This window comes from Micromys minutus, assembly GCF_963924665.1.
Source record: "Micromys minutus genome assembly, chromosome: 15".
In the NCBI taxonomy this organism is placed as follows: domain Eukaryota; kingdom Metazoa; phylum Chordata; class Mammalia; order Rodentia; family Muridae; genus Micromys; species Micromys minutus.
Window position 1 is genome coordinate 1808294 of NC_137984.1, and position 16640 is coordinate 1824933.

Below are 16640 nucleotides of genomic sequence, written 5' to 3' on the forward strand. Positions count from 1 at the left end.
ATGTTCATTAACTCTATGAAAAGAAATGAACTGTGAACTCTCTTCTCTTAGACCAGAAACAGGGCATCCAGTTGGGGTAATTTACCACCCACAGTTAAGTTCCAAAAGGGACTTTGTGAAGTTCAAGGACACACTGGCCTTTCCACATAGACATCAACACTGAAGATTCCCTGAGGAGACCTCTTGAAGGCCAGCACCTCTGTGCTTGTTCCTTAGCAACCAGCTCTCCCCAGTTCCTATAAGCTATCTAACCCACAAGTCTCTTCCAACAAACTAGATGGCCTCTGTTGTTGGAGAAGAAAAAAGTTCACCTATCAATAAAAGCTAAAAATTGGTTAGTGGTACTCCTAAAGATATACAATACTTCTAAAGATAAGGGAAAACTTATTGTTAGAAATTCTATTAATAACAAAATATTTTGGGTCGTTAAAATGTAGCTATAAAATAATGTTCTTAAAAAAGGCAGACATGATAATCGAGCATTACTTTAAATATATTTAAAAGAACCTGTACCATTTGCCTTTTGATAGAAAAAAAAAGGCCTTGTGAATCTAGGGAGCATCAATTTGGTATTTTCTAAAAAATATTGAGATTAGTAGAAACTCACATTAAAGTTTAAAACAGTTAAATATAATTTAGTTTGAGATTTATTTCATTTTTCTAAATGCTTACAAAAAGGACTCTCTCTGCAAAAATAAAAATTTCACTGAAAAATGAGATAAAAAAATGATCAACCAAGTCTCTTATCAGCATGCATGTTGATTAACTGTCAAAACTTCAGATCAACATAAGAGTAAGGCAGGAAACTGAGTTCAAGACCTCAGCAGTAAGGGTACAGATGTATATGGTCCTTTAAATAACAGTTCTTAGGAAAATAAGGGAATGAGGAGACGCAAAGACAGTGTGAGCACTGTCAAACATGACAGCCCGAGCATCAGGCCAAGGGGAATGGATGGCAGAGCTACGGCAGGAAGACCATGTGTGAAGCACAGTTCCTTGACCTGCTTTTACAGTTTTAACACTAGAAAAGCCTTACTTACTTCTATGAGTACAATTCCTCCAATACCTCTGTACTCACAAATGAACATATGATGTACTTTTAAGCCATTTAGACAAAAGGGCATATTGCTTTTTAATGTCACCTTCATAAAGTTATTTTCGTGATTACTATAAACAATTATGCTAGAACCATTGCTGCAATCTTCAAACAAATATGGTGTGTGTGTGTGTGTGTGTGTGTGTGTGTGTGTGTGTGTGTGTGTGTGTTTCTTATAGGAATCTCCTAGATCTAAAATGTGTATCTGCAAATGTATGTGTCTATATATCTTAGGAAAGGGATGTTGGGAGAAGAAGAGGAGATCCTAGAGTACATGAGACAGAGGGTTATGGAAAACATATAATAAAATGATAAAAAGAGAGTTCTACCTGGAGGGGAAGAAGAGAATTTGCCAGAAAGAATGCAAGCAGTAAAGGCAAAAAAGTGTTAATGGCACATATGCCGTCAAACTGTCATGATGAAATTCAGTCCTTTGTATACTGACGTGAAAAATGAAGTTAAAAACATATACTTACTGTCCATAGAATTTTCTGGTACCTAATCAGTAAGTGCATGACATTTGCTGTCCCAACTGCCATTTCAAATTCTCGCTGTTCACTGGACTTCAAGCCCAGCGTGTGGCACATGAAGAGATTTGGGGCCATGACCATTGCTATATTCACAGCTGTCATCTTGTTCTTTTCTTTGTTATCTATGATTCTTTGGAGAAATTCAAGCAAGGCCTAAAACAAAGATGACCAAGATTTCTGTCATACACGGAGCTAAAATGTGAAAGTGCTGTTTTATAAAGGATTTTAAGTCACTAAATTTAAAACAGAGCATATTTAACTCTAAAAGGCCTTCTGAAAAAGTCATTTGGAAACCTCCTATTATATAAGCCTCCTAAAATATATTCCTGACATAGAGTTTAAATGGAATTACCTTGAAGAAGACAGCACCCCTCACACCACAGGCTAGCAAATAAAAAACCCAGGACCAGAGATGATCTACCTCTTTGGGAGTTGGCCAATAGTTATTTCCATTGCTCTTGATTATCTTTCAGGATTTATCAGTATGAAGACACTGCTAAAGACACCACATACTTGAAAAATCACACATGGTGTCACTTGAGACACCACACACAGAGACATCAAGATAGTAGTGACCTCAAAGCTTCATCTGCAACCTGTTAAATTTCATGGTGCTAGAAGTTACTATACGTGCAACCAGAAGAAAAAGGTAGACATCAGTCTTATCCAGCGGTGAACTCTGTGAACTACAGTAATGACTAGCCTGGCCAGATGTGCCCACAGGAGTACTTAGTGGCACAAATGCCATGACAGTAACCAACCACGTTCTGATTAGATTTAAGGCCTACTCACAAGGAGAAAATCACACTTGTCACTATTATCTGGGCCAAGACCCTGTGACTACACAGATCATAGCTCCTAATGAAGAACCTACTACTATTATTGTGTTAAGTGAAAAACGTATTAAACCAACTCTTTATGAGTTACTGTGTCCATTGACTAGCACCACTCGTAAGCCTTATCAGAAAAGCCTAGAGACCCATGACTGCTAAGAATGCTGAGCCCTGAACTGTGTATCTATAGCACAGATCTTCCTCTCAAGGCTGAGGGACAGACAGATTGTAAAAGCCAGGTGACAGATGACTACAATAAAAGTGTTTACCAGCCACAGCCATGGAGCTGCACATTTGAACTCATAGCACTTGCGACAGACTGAGTGAGAACTCCACAAACACAAGCCAGTCAAACCTCCCTCATGCAGAAGAAGAGAAGTACAATGTCACACTCCTAACAAAGCAGCTACTGGCATTTGATAGCACTTGGTAGGTGATCCAGAACTGGCCTCACTCCCAGGAGTACTTGGGCTACACAAACAGAATTCAGTGATTTTTAAGTGAAAGATAAAGGACATGAAGTTGGGTGGGTAGGGAGATGAAGGTGGATCTGGGAGGAGTTAAGAAGTTGAAATTAAAAAAATACATAGAAATTGTATGAAATTATAGCAATATTAATAAAATACACCTAGATTATCTAAATTATCAAAGAACCAAACCAAATTGCAATAATAATGAAAGTATTGTTTAAAATAAGAACACTAAGGAAAGAAAAATTTTAAAGGGAGTCTGACTTGTGATATATTCCTCATAATGTAAAAAGACTTGCCTTCAAGCCTGTCAACCTGAGGTCAGTCATTAGAACCCACATAGCAGAAGATAACCAACCCATTGAAGCTGTTGTGTACACCTCACATATGTGCCAACACAATGCACCCACACACATAAATACATAAATAAATGCAAAGTAAAATGAAATAAAGCTGTCAGGAATAAAGAGTGCTTAGATTGTAAAATGCTGACTTTGCATGCATGCAGACCCATGTTCAGGTCCTGGAACCCATGTAAAAAGTGGGGTTAATCAGTGTGTTTGAAGAGGCAGAAATAGGCTTAGTCATCCACCTGCCTAGCCTTATCTATTAATCTTTTGACATTAGTGAGAGGCTATCTCTCAAAAACACAAGGTCATCAGCTCCTTAGAATGATACCCAAGGTTGACCTCTGGCTTATACAAGCACACACAGAAAGAGAAAGGAGAGAGAGAGAGAGAGAGCGAGAGAGAGAGAGAGAGAGAGAGAGAGAGAGAGAGAGAGAGAGAGAGAGAGAGAGAGAGAGATGAGCACATGCATGCACACAAGCTCTTACCCTGTGCACACGAGTTATGCATAACCACAATCCCCTATCTGTATCCAATAGACTTTGCCAAAGCTCTTAAGAAAAAGTCCAGTATGGTGTATCTTTCTCAGGAGATCATGGCACTGGGCAGCAGCAGCTGAGGCAGAGAATATGTCTGACATGGCAGACAGATGTATGCCCATCCAGTCATCTGAGCCTATAGGAGCTGCACAGCACTAAAAAATTGTTTTAAATATCATAAACATTTCCATATTTTAGAAATTGATGATTATTTTAACTCAAGAAAGGAGGGAAGGAGGGAGAGAGAGGGGGGAAGGGAAAGGAGGGAAGGAGGAAGAGTAAGAGGGGAGAAAAGGAGAAGGAAAGAAGGGGAGGAGGAGAAGAGGGACGAGGGTAAAGAAAAGGGAAGGAAGTGAAAATAAAGGGGAGGAAAAAGGAAGAAGGAAGAGAACGTCCTGAGCAAGTGTTCCAGGTTTCATTCGCACTAGGGGACTCCAGAGCCTGCTGGCACAAAACCTCAACAAAATGAGCTTTGTGATTGGAAAGAAAAAGCCAGACGTTCTTAAAAACTTTAGGTCAGAGATCCAGAACTCTATGGAACAGTTAGGCCTCGCTCAGCATCACATTACTTCCACAACCTTCACACTCTGAACTGTCAGACTCCACAGCCTCCAGCAGCTGAGTCACCCTCCTCTGCCAAGGCCGAAGAAGGTTCTTTTTGCCTTTTCCTCTGAATTGATTTTCTCAAGAGTAACATTAGCTGCACACACATCTGAGGCTCTTAGTGAGTATAGCAGGATGCTGGGTACCTACCTGTTAGAGATCATCATTTAGATCCTTACAAAAGAAGGGCACCCCTTTTGTATGGTAACCCCAGTGTGCATATGAGAAAGTACTAAAGGGTACATGACCAGGAAGAGCTGCAGGAGGAATTTAATCGCAGGTCTCTATGGTTTTTGTTTCTGAACTCCTAACTATGCATAGAACCACACTTTCCTAGTTAGCCTAGATAGGCTAGACCAAAATGGAAGGGTAAAGACAAATGGCACTGCTCTTTTTACAAGATTTCAGGACAGAAACAAAAATAACAAATAAAACAAAACCAAGGAAAAACCAGACTAGATTCTAGTGACCTGCGTCAGGGTTAGTTGCAGTATATACTTCAAACATTTGAATCAAGCGAAAGGCAAAGGGTTAAGACCTAACAGCAAAATTTATGTATCTAATATCTGCTATGGTACTCAGAAAGCTAAACTGTAACCCAAGCACCGCTGTATTGAAGCAACATGTTCACAAATGAGGACAAAAGATTAATTGAAGTTTAGGAAAAAATATTTAATTCTGCTCCACAGAGACTAGAATGGTTTCTCAGGGACCAAGTGCAGCTCCTTCTTTATGAGCATAAATTACAAAGATTAGATAATTATTTTAATTGTGGTGTGCATATGCAATAAGACTGTTCAAAATACTACTAGAGGAATGCCAGAGAAAGGGAGGGGGAGAGAGGAAGGGGGGAATAGAAGGTTAGTTTGTAAGATGTTGGCTCAGCCTTTAAAATAGCAACTGTAGTTTCATCTATACTGAACAATACAGTGTTTTAGGCAGTTATAAACAATACTGAGAGCCTGCTGAGAGGTCTGACTCCCTGTAAACCCACGCTTGATGCCCAGAGCACAGAACAGGAGCTACTCCTTAGCTGTGAGTGCTTAATGGTTTGTTTTGAATAGCACCTTAAAAAATTTGTTCCTATGTAAACTAGGAAAACTATTCTTCTAGTCTTCAAGGAGTGTGGCAACATATATAATCAAGTTTTTAAAAATGAAATAAAATCAATTTCAAAATAGGGAGGCAGAGAGATGGCTCAGCAGTAAAGGAATGTATTCTTGTGAAGGGATTCCCAACACCTGTGTAGGGTGACTTGCAGCCACTTGCAGCTCAAGCCCTCTTCTAGACTTGCAGATATTCATACTATGCCCCCTCATAAATAAATAAAAACATTTTAAAGGGAGGTGGGAAGGCTGGGCAAGTGGCTCAGTGATTAAGAGCAGTCCCTGTTCTTGCAAACCTGAGTTTAATTCCTAGTAGCTATGTTGACAGCTCATAGCTCCTTGCAGCTTCTGACACTCTCTTCTGGATCCCTAAAGTACTACATATGTGCACCAGTGCATACATGCATGTCTGTATACACACACATACACACACATAAGAAATAAAAATTAATCTTTAAAAGTACCCTTAAAACTCGACAAGGTCTATCCATGGGTAACTTTATTAATATAGGCCCTTTCTTGATGCTTATAAATAAGTCTTTCCTATTTCTCCAAGTCAAACATAGTTACAGCTCATTGATCCAATGTGTTAGAACCCAGGAGAAGAGCAATGTTGGAGTAGTTTTCCCAAAGGCTTCCATCATTGTCCATCTGCAGCAGAATGTACTGTCCCACCCTAACCTAACCCTCGGCCTCACCCTGGGCTTATTTTTCACAAGTAGCACACTGGGTTCTCCTCTTCCAGATGACAGTCTGAGGAGTAGGACAAGGAACAGGTAAGGAGAAGGAACTCACATTAGCTTCCCCAAGTTACACCTCAATGGAATTTCTCTTCTCCTTTGTGGGTATAACTCACAGTTTATAAATGCACAGTTTGTCTCATACTTTCATGATGCTTCAATTAACAGGCTTGTTTGAAAGTCTCATCAAAGCCAGGTAATAAGTAAAATTATCGACTGTATCTCAGAATTTCACTAAAGAGCATGCTCACCTTTAATCATAAACTTACCTTTTCCCCAAAATCACATAAAAATGTTTAGCTATCCATATACACACATCCACAAATAAGAAGAAGAATAAAAGAATATGCCTAGACATGGAAGGCCAATCCAGAGAAAGGCTCTAGAGCACATTGCTCACTAACAACCCAATGGAATAATGTACTTCCTCTCATTGCTCTTAAGAGGTATAGGTCTATTTGAACTCGTGGATCTTCCAGGATCCCTTACAGAGCTTATTCTCAGGGACCTGTCACACAAGCAAGCACTTCATATGTGAGAAAAGGATGTTCCATTCCCCGTTCTGTGTTGGAGATTCCGTCAAAGATGTGGTGGGCCCAACTTTATCCTAGACCAATGTTGGCTACAGTCTGCACACTCCTACACAGCCATTTTGCTTCTACCAAATTTGAAATAACTTACTCTAGGTTTGGTCTGTCTTAAAACCAAACCCCAAACAGCCTCCTGAAATTATACGGGCAATCTGAAATACAAATTTGCCTCTGAGTGAAGGAGCAAGTCTTTGGAAGTTCTCCTGTAATGGGCATTCTATGTTTTTAGGTGTGTTCACAAAGTGCCTAATCAAGGAAAGTAGAGGAGGGAATCCATTTTGTGGCTGTCAAGAACTGTCACACTTAAGTCCCAGTTGTTGCAGGGTTTTCTGTTTTTGTTTTTCTTTCTTTCTTTCTTTCTTAGAGACAGATCACATTTTCTGGACTGACCTCAAAATTGCTATGTAACCAAGGTTGATGTTACAGGTGGGGACCCTCCTAACATTGAGTGCTGAGGTTATAGACATGTGAACACATATGTGATCCTGGTGTATGAATGACCTTGTATACACTTGCTACATAAGGTTATATGTTAAGTACGCACTCTATTGACCAGGATGCATACCCAACCATCAGAGAATTTTAATGAGTTGTAGGGAAAAACAAGTTCCAAGGATTATCAACTGATGGGTTTGTTATGAGAGTTCATTTTAAACAGAACAAAATGTGAAAGATAAAAAGGTAAAGTCACTACACACACACACACACACACACACACACACAAAGTAAACCCTTTTAAAACCCTTAGTAACATTAATAAAATTAGTAACTTGGCAAACTAACTCAGAGAAAGGCTACTTCTCAGTGTCTGCCCTTAAAAACATTCTTTCCATTTCATTGTTGTTCCCAAAACAAGCACTGTATTGTTTTTCCACAAATAATGAAAAATTAATATACATAGTTCAAAGGGATATTTAGTGTAAATTAAACAGCTGACCTTCAGTGTGTCTCTATTTGCGTCAGGTAGAAGAATGACAAGGAGGTTCAAAGCCTGCAATTGTTCCTTTCTGCTTGGAAGATCTGTAGATAGATCAAAGAAAAACGAAGACTTTAGGGAACACTTTCTTTTTTTCCATTTTTAATGAGAAATAAAAAAAGTTATTTGGTGTAAACATTCCAGTGAAATGCTAGACAGGATGACGGAGCAGCCAGCCTCACCAGGAGTGTTTGCTGGAGATCAGAGCAAGCAGCTGCTCAGAGCACCCTCAGTCCTAGGATGCTAGCTTCCAACTGTGATCACATGACGGGCAGCCTTATGTTTGCAGACATACAACAGTGATTTGGAAATAATTCTATCTTCAATGCGGTAATTACCCTCCAATGGAAACCGAGAAGATCAGACTGCCCATAAGATGCTACCCACAGGGATTCCTGAAAACTGAGGTTTGTTTCTTTTTAAATGTCAATGGAACAAAACACAAGAGGGGAGAGTCTATCCATTTTGACAGCCACAGGCAAAACAGACCCAGAAACAAAGTAGGTACCCAATAAATGTTTATGGGAAACCAAACAGCAAGTGAAGGTTCCAGGAGGTGTATGTCACTATCATTGGTGCCTAATATCCACAGAGACTTAAAATCTCATAAGGACCACTCTGTCAGTCAGCAACAAGTGGTCCATATCCAGAAAATACATTCAAAGTAATGAAATTTAATCATTAAAAATATTTTTAACAAAAGTTTTGGGGGAGGGTTGGGGGGTTTTGTTTGTTTGGCTAAAGAAGAAACTAAGTAAATACTTTAAATAGCAATGTTAATATCTTCTTTAAATATTCTGCGGGGAAAAGGTCCCAAAATTGCCCACCTAAGAAAAGACAGCATGCAATGATGCTAGTGGGCATTATATCTCTGTCATTATTAATACCGACCTCATTCACTCACAAACTGTTCTAATTCGGAAGTTAACGATAAGATTACTTCAGCATCTTTACAGTACCATTTCCTGTCCTGGTGGTCCCTGGGAGTAAATGAGATAAACCAATGCACTATATAAACCTTGTTAGATCTCTGTATTCCCTCCCTGAAAAGGTATCAAGATTACTTGTTTTCTTTGAAGTTTTCCAGGACCAAAAAATGACTGAATACCAGAATTTTGTCACCCTTTAGCAATGGGGCAACAAAGCACATTCCCCTATACAGTTCCAGATTTGCATTTCCAGGAGATGGTCATAGATAACTATTTCTCTTCGAGTTTTTATAGTAAGTGCTAATCTACAGCTTCTCCACTGCTCTTGCTTTCAACATTTGGCAAGAAAACCACAACAGAGATCGAGGTGACTCATGCTATTAAGAGAAACTTGAAGTTTCCAGGTCTTAACTCTGAATGTATTGTGTTCTTAAAGACCATGCAACTAATCTGCACCTGAAGAGAATATTCTGCTATGTTTACTTAGACATGTATATGACTGAAAGGAAGTGGTATGTGGCATCTGAGCTACCCTTGACATCCATGAATCAACTTGTCTAAGCAAAGATGTCTGGTAGCATGATGCCTTAGGATGACTGTTGTCTCTGAGACAATTAGTGTGGGTGGAACTCACTCCAAGGTTACCTCCAGGTAGAAACCACTTACTCTGAACAGCCTGGAAGGCTTTGAGATACTCCATGCTCAGCAGTGGCTGGGGCAGTTCTCTCAGAAAGAGCTTCAGCAGGCTGGCTGCGTCATGCTGTTTGACACTTTCCCAGTTGAAAGTCCCTTCATAAAACTTTGCTTCTAGTTCTTGGCAAAGATTCTGAATGGTGCAAGGAAATAAATTAGCAGTAAGTACATTTGTTCCCGATTGAGAGGGTGATATGGTTTTTCACCTTGCAAGATTCCTAATCTGCAAAGAAGTATCCAGAGTAAAAATCAACATTTTTCTGTTATATGGAAAAATGGCATTCCCAACTTTGAGTGTCCTTTACATGAAGAAATTATACCCAAGGTTAGGGAAAAAAGTTTAAATGTTTTCATACACTTTAATTATTAGGAAATGTTTAATTAAAAAACCAGTTAGAATCACTTTCACTCAGCACATAACCTAGACAGTACCATTTGTCGTTAAAAAACAAAAAAAACATTTACCATTCAAGACTATGTTTAAGTTATTTAGAGGCATATTACATAACAAAACACACAAATCCAAATCTTACACAGATGTTACCTCTAATTTGTTACTTCTGAGAAATGTAAAGCCAAATCCTGTACATGAGGCATTACAAAAATATATGAAGATAACTGGTTTCACTTTACCACTGTTTGGCTGCCATCTGAGGTTAACACTGAGTCCATGCAGAATGAGGAAGCTAAGGTCCTGCACTTAAGACTCCATGAGAAGTGCCAAACCATCCACTACTGCTACTAAATCAAGTTAGTTCATGAGTTATACTTGTCAAGACTTGTTTTGAATGTGACATAAGGCCTATTATGTCAAAAATCCTTCCAAGTATTTATTACTGGAGCCAATTTCTCAAAGGATAATTTGTGGGGTTTTTGTTTGTTTGTTTGGTTGGTTGGTTGGTTTGGTTTGCTATGATGCTAGGGATAGAATCCTATGCCTCTGTATGTTATGAAAGTGTTCCACTATTGAGCTACATCCTGTTATAGAACAACACACTGAACTATGTTCACTTCTGATAGAGTAAACTTACCACAATATCTTCTAACAAAATCCTTTCCTTTTGCCTAATTGTTTTTGTGACTGGTGAGAAATGTGGATGATACCTCAGAAACTGGGTATAAAGTCAAAGAGAAAAGAGGGAGGAAAAAGAAAGGAGAAGAGGAGAAAATGGAGAAAGAAAAAACGAAGAGAGAAATGAACACTGAATGAGTGAAAGAGGCAAGAAGGAAGACTACAGAAAACTCAGTGGTGCAGGGAGACCAACCAATAGCACATCATTTTTAAGTAATTTACAAGGGCCTAGCTGCAGCATGATCCAGCCTATGACAACAGGTCAGGTGGACTAGTTGACACAGTTGAATGCACTTAACTGCCCTTCTTAGAAATTACTTATAGCTGTTCCTTCTGCCAACTGTGTGGCTCTTGTCAAGAGCCTTCATCTGCTCCCACCTGGATTGCTATGTTCCCCTCTCTCCTTTTAAAATCAAAACTCAATTGCTATTACTCATCCTGACTACATTTCTCACCCAGATCCCTACTACCTTCTGAGTCATGATGTTCTCAGTCTCACAGAATTATAATAGGTGATGTGGGGATTTGAAAAATAAAAAACTTATAGCAAGCCAGAAGGAGTTGATAGAGAAACAATAAACTACTGAACGTTCATACGTTTTGCTCTTTTATCTCCTCTTCTAACAAGAATAAGGGATGGTGGGGAGGCTAAGTTGGCCTTTAAAATTCACAAGCATAGGTAAGCAATAAAATTGCACATTTAAGAGAATGGGAGCGTTCCGGTTACCTTGATTCTCATGGCTGCTCCTGGGATCCGTAGAAGACCCTCGGTTTCCAGGCCTCCTTCTTCAATTCGAGAAATCAACTGCAGGTAAGTCAAGAAACATTTTGATCTTGGTCTGTGTTAAATGGTACAGTTTAACATCTGCCCCCCATTGCAATAAGTACAAGGTGATTCCAATGGCATACAAACTGGATGTGATGAGGTGCTGAGTGGTATGGGACCAGAATCTTCAAAACTAAACATACAGAAACCTGAGTTGTAATCTGAAAAGGTTTGTCTTTTTCTCCTTTGTCAAAAGAAATGTATAATTCCACACGACAGCTGGGCCTCTCCACAGGATCAGAGAAAAGATGTTCTCTGTGTAAAAGCAACTCAGAACGCTACTCTTGCTTTTCCAGCAACATGCACTGTGCAATCAAATAAATGTCATGCAATTACAGTTATTTTCACATTTATATACTGTGTTTAATTTGTTTCAGGGAACAGTATTCTTATATGAAAAAAAAAAAACTGTTGCTAATATTCCTTTTAAGCTTGTAGTACCAAGCTTAAAGAAAAATGTTTTCAAAGGGGGCTTCTAAGTAATACCAACACTCAATGAATGGGCATGAATCTAGAGCAATGACTCCACTAAAATAAATTAACATGAAAATGTAGCAGCCAAGGGGCTAGAGAAATGGCTCAGTGGTCAAGAGTATGTACTACTCTTTCAGAGGAGTCAAATTCCAATCTTGGCTATTGTATAGGTATTCACAATTGCCTGTAACTCCAGGTGGAGGGAGATCACCATGATGCCTTTGGTCTTTGTAGACACCTGCATCCACATACACAAAATCACATGCAAAGACACATAATTTAAAAACTGAGTAAATATTAAAAGCTGTTTAAAATTAGTCAAGTAGGGAATATTACAGAGGCAAATTGCTAAAAAGCTGTGAGGAAACTAAGGGTGGTGTGCCCCTGTCAGAGAGCATCCAGTTGTATCCAGTTGGGAAACCTGGATCCCACATCCCTTAGGCAGTACATGGAGAAGCTTACTGAGGACAGAGCATCCTCTGCCATGCATAAGGAAATCACTTTCCTCGACCTCCTCATAAATACAAGGCAATTACTAGCACTAGATGCTTCTTTCCTGTAGCCCATCCTGTCTTCTCAAAAGTCTTCTGCTTCATGAAAACCAGACATGGCCTTCCTGCATTTTCAATCTTAGTTAAATGTTCTCTGTGCACGTTGGGGCATGAAATCTCCCAGAGTAGAAAAGAATATTTGAGAAGTAATACTTTCTTCAGGGACCCTCTGTTAATGGTTTATCACACTCCATAGATCAGAGAGAGTACCACTGCCCCTCTCACATGAAAGTGTCTGGAAGAGACAATACCTAGCATGCCTTGGTAGGCTTCAGGACCTCTGCTCTACAAGTTCCAAATCAGATTTACCAAAATCAGCACGTGGATACTGAAGTATTGGTGACTTTTCCCTAACCACCTATTTTGCCCTAACTAGGGAATCAATTTTGACCAGGAAACCCACATATATAGACAGATGCAGTCTCAAATTCTCCTAGGAATACATTATTGGATGAGGCACCACTGACTAGTCAAAGAAGTGCATCAATTTTTAAAATTCAAATTTTCCTAGAACCACATCTTTCAAGTACCGCTGCAGAGGAACTCGAAGTAAAAATAATTATGAATTATTTGAGATTAGAAGGACATCATTCAATAAAGTATTTCATGCCAGATATTAAAACGTTCCATGTACGACCAATTTTCATTTTATTTCACCTTATAAAATATTTGCATGTCTTATTAAAACATCCAATAGAATGCAGGTTGCTGAAGTCAATTAGTTTTTATCCCTCTACACCTTTTACTTTTATTAAGTACAGAAAAAATATATCATGGCTGCAAAACAGCTAATTGAGATTCATTTCTGAATTCTGAATCTTTTCCTAGTGGTGTCCAGTGCTGGATCCCAACATTGAGTTACAGTGTACTGTCCCAAACAATACCATGTGCTATCTCCTATTTCTCACTTTGAAAATCACGTTTTAGCTACGTTATTAATTAGCTATATTATTTGCTTTTATATTAACAGGAAACATATTGCAACTTTTTTTTAATGTTTAAGATCTAATATAGACAAAAATAACTATACATAATTGTGCTATCTGGTGAAACTTGGGTTTTTCATATTTTATTGATGCTCCATATTTCTCAGAATATAAACTATATATATATATATATTTAATATATTTATGTGGATGCATGGATGTGTGTGTGTGTGTGTGTGTGTGTGTGTGTGTGTGTGTGCTGAAATATAAAACGGGAATTAAATCACTCTCTTTTGGCACAACACTGACTTGGGTGATCATCGGGACAACAATGACATTAGATTTGAAAATTTCATCAGAAAATGCACTTTTTCCATAAAGTGAACATTTTTCTTCTAAAAAACAATGTGCTATTAAAATGAAGCAGTTCTTTGCCCCTGAGGGGTGAGGAAGGAAAGAAAAGGCAAAGCAAGGAAAGTGACAGATAAAATTAACTGGTATCAGGGAAGCTGGTTAGTGTCACCTGTTGAACGTTGTTTCCTCAACGTTAAAGATGAACCCTTTGGAATCTGGGAGTGAAATGTTAAAGATGAACCCTTTGGAATCTGGGAGTGAAATGTTAAAGATGAACCCTTTGGAATCTGGGAGGGAAATGTTAAAGATGAACCCATTGGAATCTGGGAGGGAAATGTTAAAGATGAACCCTTTGGAATCTGGGAGTGAAATGTTAAAGATGAACCCTTTGGAATCTGGGAGTGAAACGTTTCTCAAAATCAGGTGTTTCCTTTCCCCCCTCTTTTACAAAGTTGAAGGGCAGACAGTGAGCAGTAGGCCAATAATCAAAAGATGGCTTCTCACAGCACATCTCTCTGCGTTATTTACTAAAACAAACAGCCAATGCAAACTATGGAAAGTGACCTAGGAGCCAACTCTATAATCGCCCCTTTATTGTTAATATGAATTAGTAATTCATATTAACTGAAATACTAATTCAAAATAGTAGGCTGCAGAGCCTCTAAAATCTTAAAAAAAATATAAACTAACTAAGTTAAATCAAAATTTTAAGAAAGTTGAGAAAAGAATTTTTTTTTGAGGAAGACCACAGTCAGTATTCAGCCTGATACAGACTGAAGCTTCAATGAACCTAATATGAATCTAAATTCAACAGAGTTCTCCATGTCATGTGGAGCTGTGTGTGCCAGTCTGTTTAGCACAGAGGTTCAGTCAAACACTAGTCTAGAGGCTTTGATGACAGTATCTTTTTAAAAGTGACCAACATATGAATTACTGAGTTTAAGGCATGCAGGTCACCCTCTGTGGAATGGTGAGCCTTCTCCCATCAGGTGAAGATGCAAAAGCAAAGCCAAAGGTTTGCAAAGAAACTTTCTTCCTCAGGACTGCAGCATCAATTTTTGCTCAAGTGGCTCTCCTGGTCTCTTGTTCCACATTATCAGACTTGCTGGGTCCCATTAGCTGCATGAACAAAATCATTAAAAGAAACCTTTCCACTTAGATATAGGTATAAACAAAGACATGGGCATAGATATAAGTATAGCTAGAGACATAGAGGTTCTATTGATTCTAGAGGACTTGACCTAAGGCAGATATTGCAGGGATATAGATTTAGACTCCATCTTTGTATAGTAACTCCATCCTTTAAAAAAAATGGAATGTGGAGTCTCTATTTTTTATCCTATCCCAATAACTGTTATGAACTATTAATGCTGATACAGGTTCAACAGGCCATGATAGAACAACTCTAAAGACATGTTAGATACAAGCTTGGATGCAGAGACAGATAGGTATAGAGACACAGACATATATTGATTCTGCAGGATTTGACCCAAGGCAGATATTGCTTTAGAATCCTCCTTGTGTAGTAAACCCATCTTTTCAATGTAAGAAAAACAATGGATAAAGGACAAGAGCGAGAAAGGAATGACTAACATGGATAGTAATGGATGGGGAACAGAACTGTGAGCGTCAAATAGAACGAGCCTTAAGATCGGCTGGGTAACCCAAGTCAAACCCCATCTCTACTGTTTGAGAAATTACAGAAACCTATACACTGAGGCTGGTGCGAAGGATCTAGATCTTGGGAAGTCCATGGCTGTCTGGCCTGCATTTTTTCTTGTGTCTTCTTAGATGTTATCCAATGTAATCTGTTTTGCACAATGATGGCTTAGAGGCTGAGCTGAAATTCTTTTTATTGCTACAGATAATCCTTTTATGAATAACTGAGTGGTGACTCCAGAAATGCCTTTATAGTTTAGCAATCATTTTCTAATTCTACTTTATGGTTTCTTTGCCTACTCTGCACATAGGCACTGCTAAATTAAGTTGGACATCCCTACTGCAAATCAGAAAGCTTGAGAAATACATACATGCATGAAATATTCATGAGGATACAATTTCCCTGGGAATTTATACACAGTTCCTGCTCCTATGTATTATGGAATTGAAATCTCAATTACACAAAGGCAGCTAATATAGGACAAGAAAATGATACCAGGTAATCATAGCTACAGTGATATCAACAGAAAGCATCACCATGAGATAAAAGTTATGAGCCCTTGAAATAAATTTGCTTCCTGAATAGAAAATCAAAGTATAAAGTAAAACAGCATACCAATTGGAAAACTGCATTCTAACAACCTGAGTGTGAAAGGCCACCATTAGCTTAAGAATGTTCACATAGCCCTGGCCAATCCAGGCCCTACTTACTTTTTGAAAGATCAAGGGTATCCGTGTTCCAGGCACTTTTCTTTGATCTTGTTCTAGCAATGAAGTTAAAGGAATACCAAAAAGACCAGAGTCTGCAACGAGAAAACAAAGCTCTTCACTTCCATCAACCAGTAATAAAGACTAAAAATGTGAGATTTCTTACATTGTCATTTATTGATCATATTATTATAGTATGGGGGTGACACCACTTGGTATGAAGCCACTGGGTCGACACAGCCAAAACAGCCTAATCATGGCTCTGTCCTCTAAAACAATCTAGCCGGGACAGGTACCTGAACTAATGATTGCAAATCATCAGTGAAATGATTAGAAAGAGCAAGCTGATGCATAAAATAAACATACTACTGTCAGGACATGCAAACTATTCAAACAGTTGTTGAGATACAGGCAAATTAAAACTTCTGATGTATAATTAGACATAAGTCATCAACACCCCCCTTTATTGAATGGATTTGAACATTCCCCAATACAGTTACATATAATTATTTGCCTTCTGAGAATTCAGCTAATTTTACAATCATGTTCTATAAATGTGCCTTCCAAAATGTAGTAGGTATCTAGTATTGTTACATTTTAAACTTTTTGAGCACATGC

The 16640-nt window shown here is 38.6% G+C and overlaps 1 protein-coding gene across 1 annotated transcript in view; it reads right to left on the bottom strand.

The window, feature by feature from the left end:
* ARHGAP18 (Rho GTPase activating protein 18) overlaps positions 1–16640 on the bottom strand; it is a 135654-nt gene that overhangs the window by 23840 nt on the left and 95174 nt on the right. The window contains exons 7-11 of the mRNA XM_080929226.1: positions 16026–16117; positions 11252–11329; positions 9426–9585; positions 7792–7874; positions 1573–1779 (exon numbers count right to left, since the gene is read on the bottom strand). Coding sequence (XP_080785352.1) covers positions 1573–1779; positions 7792–7874; positions 9426–9585; positions 11252–11329; positions 16026–16117 — 620 coding nt within the window. The remainder of the gene's footprint in view (positions 1–1572; positions 1780–7791; positions 7875–9425; positions 9586–11251; positions 11330–16025; positions 16118–16640) is intronic.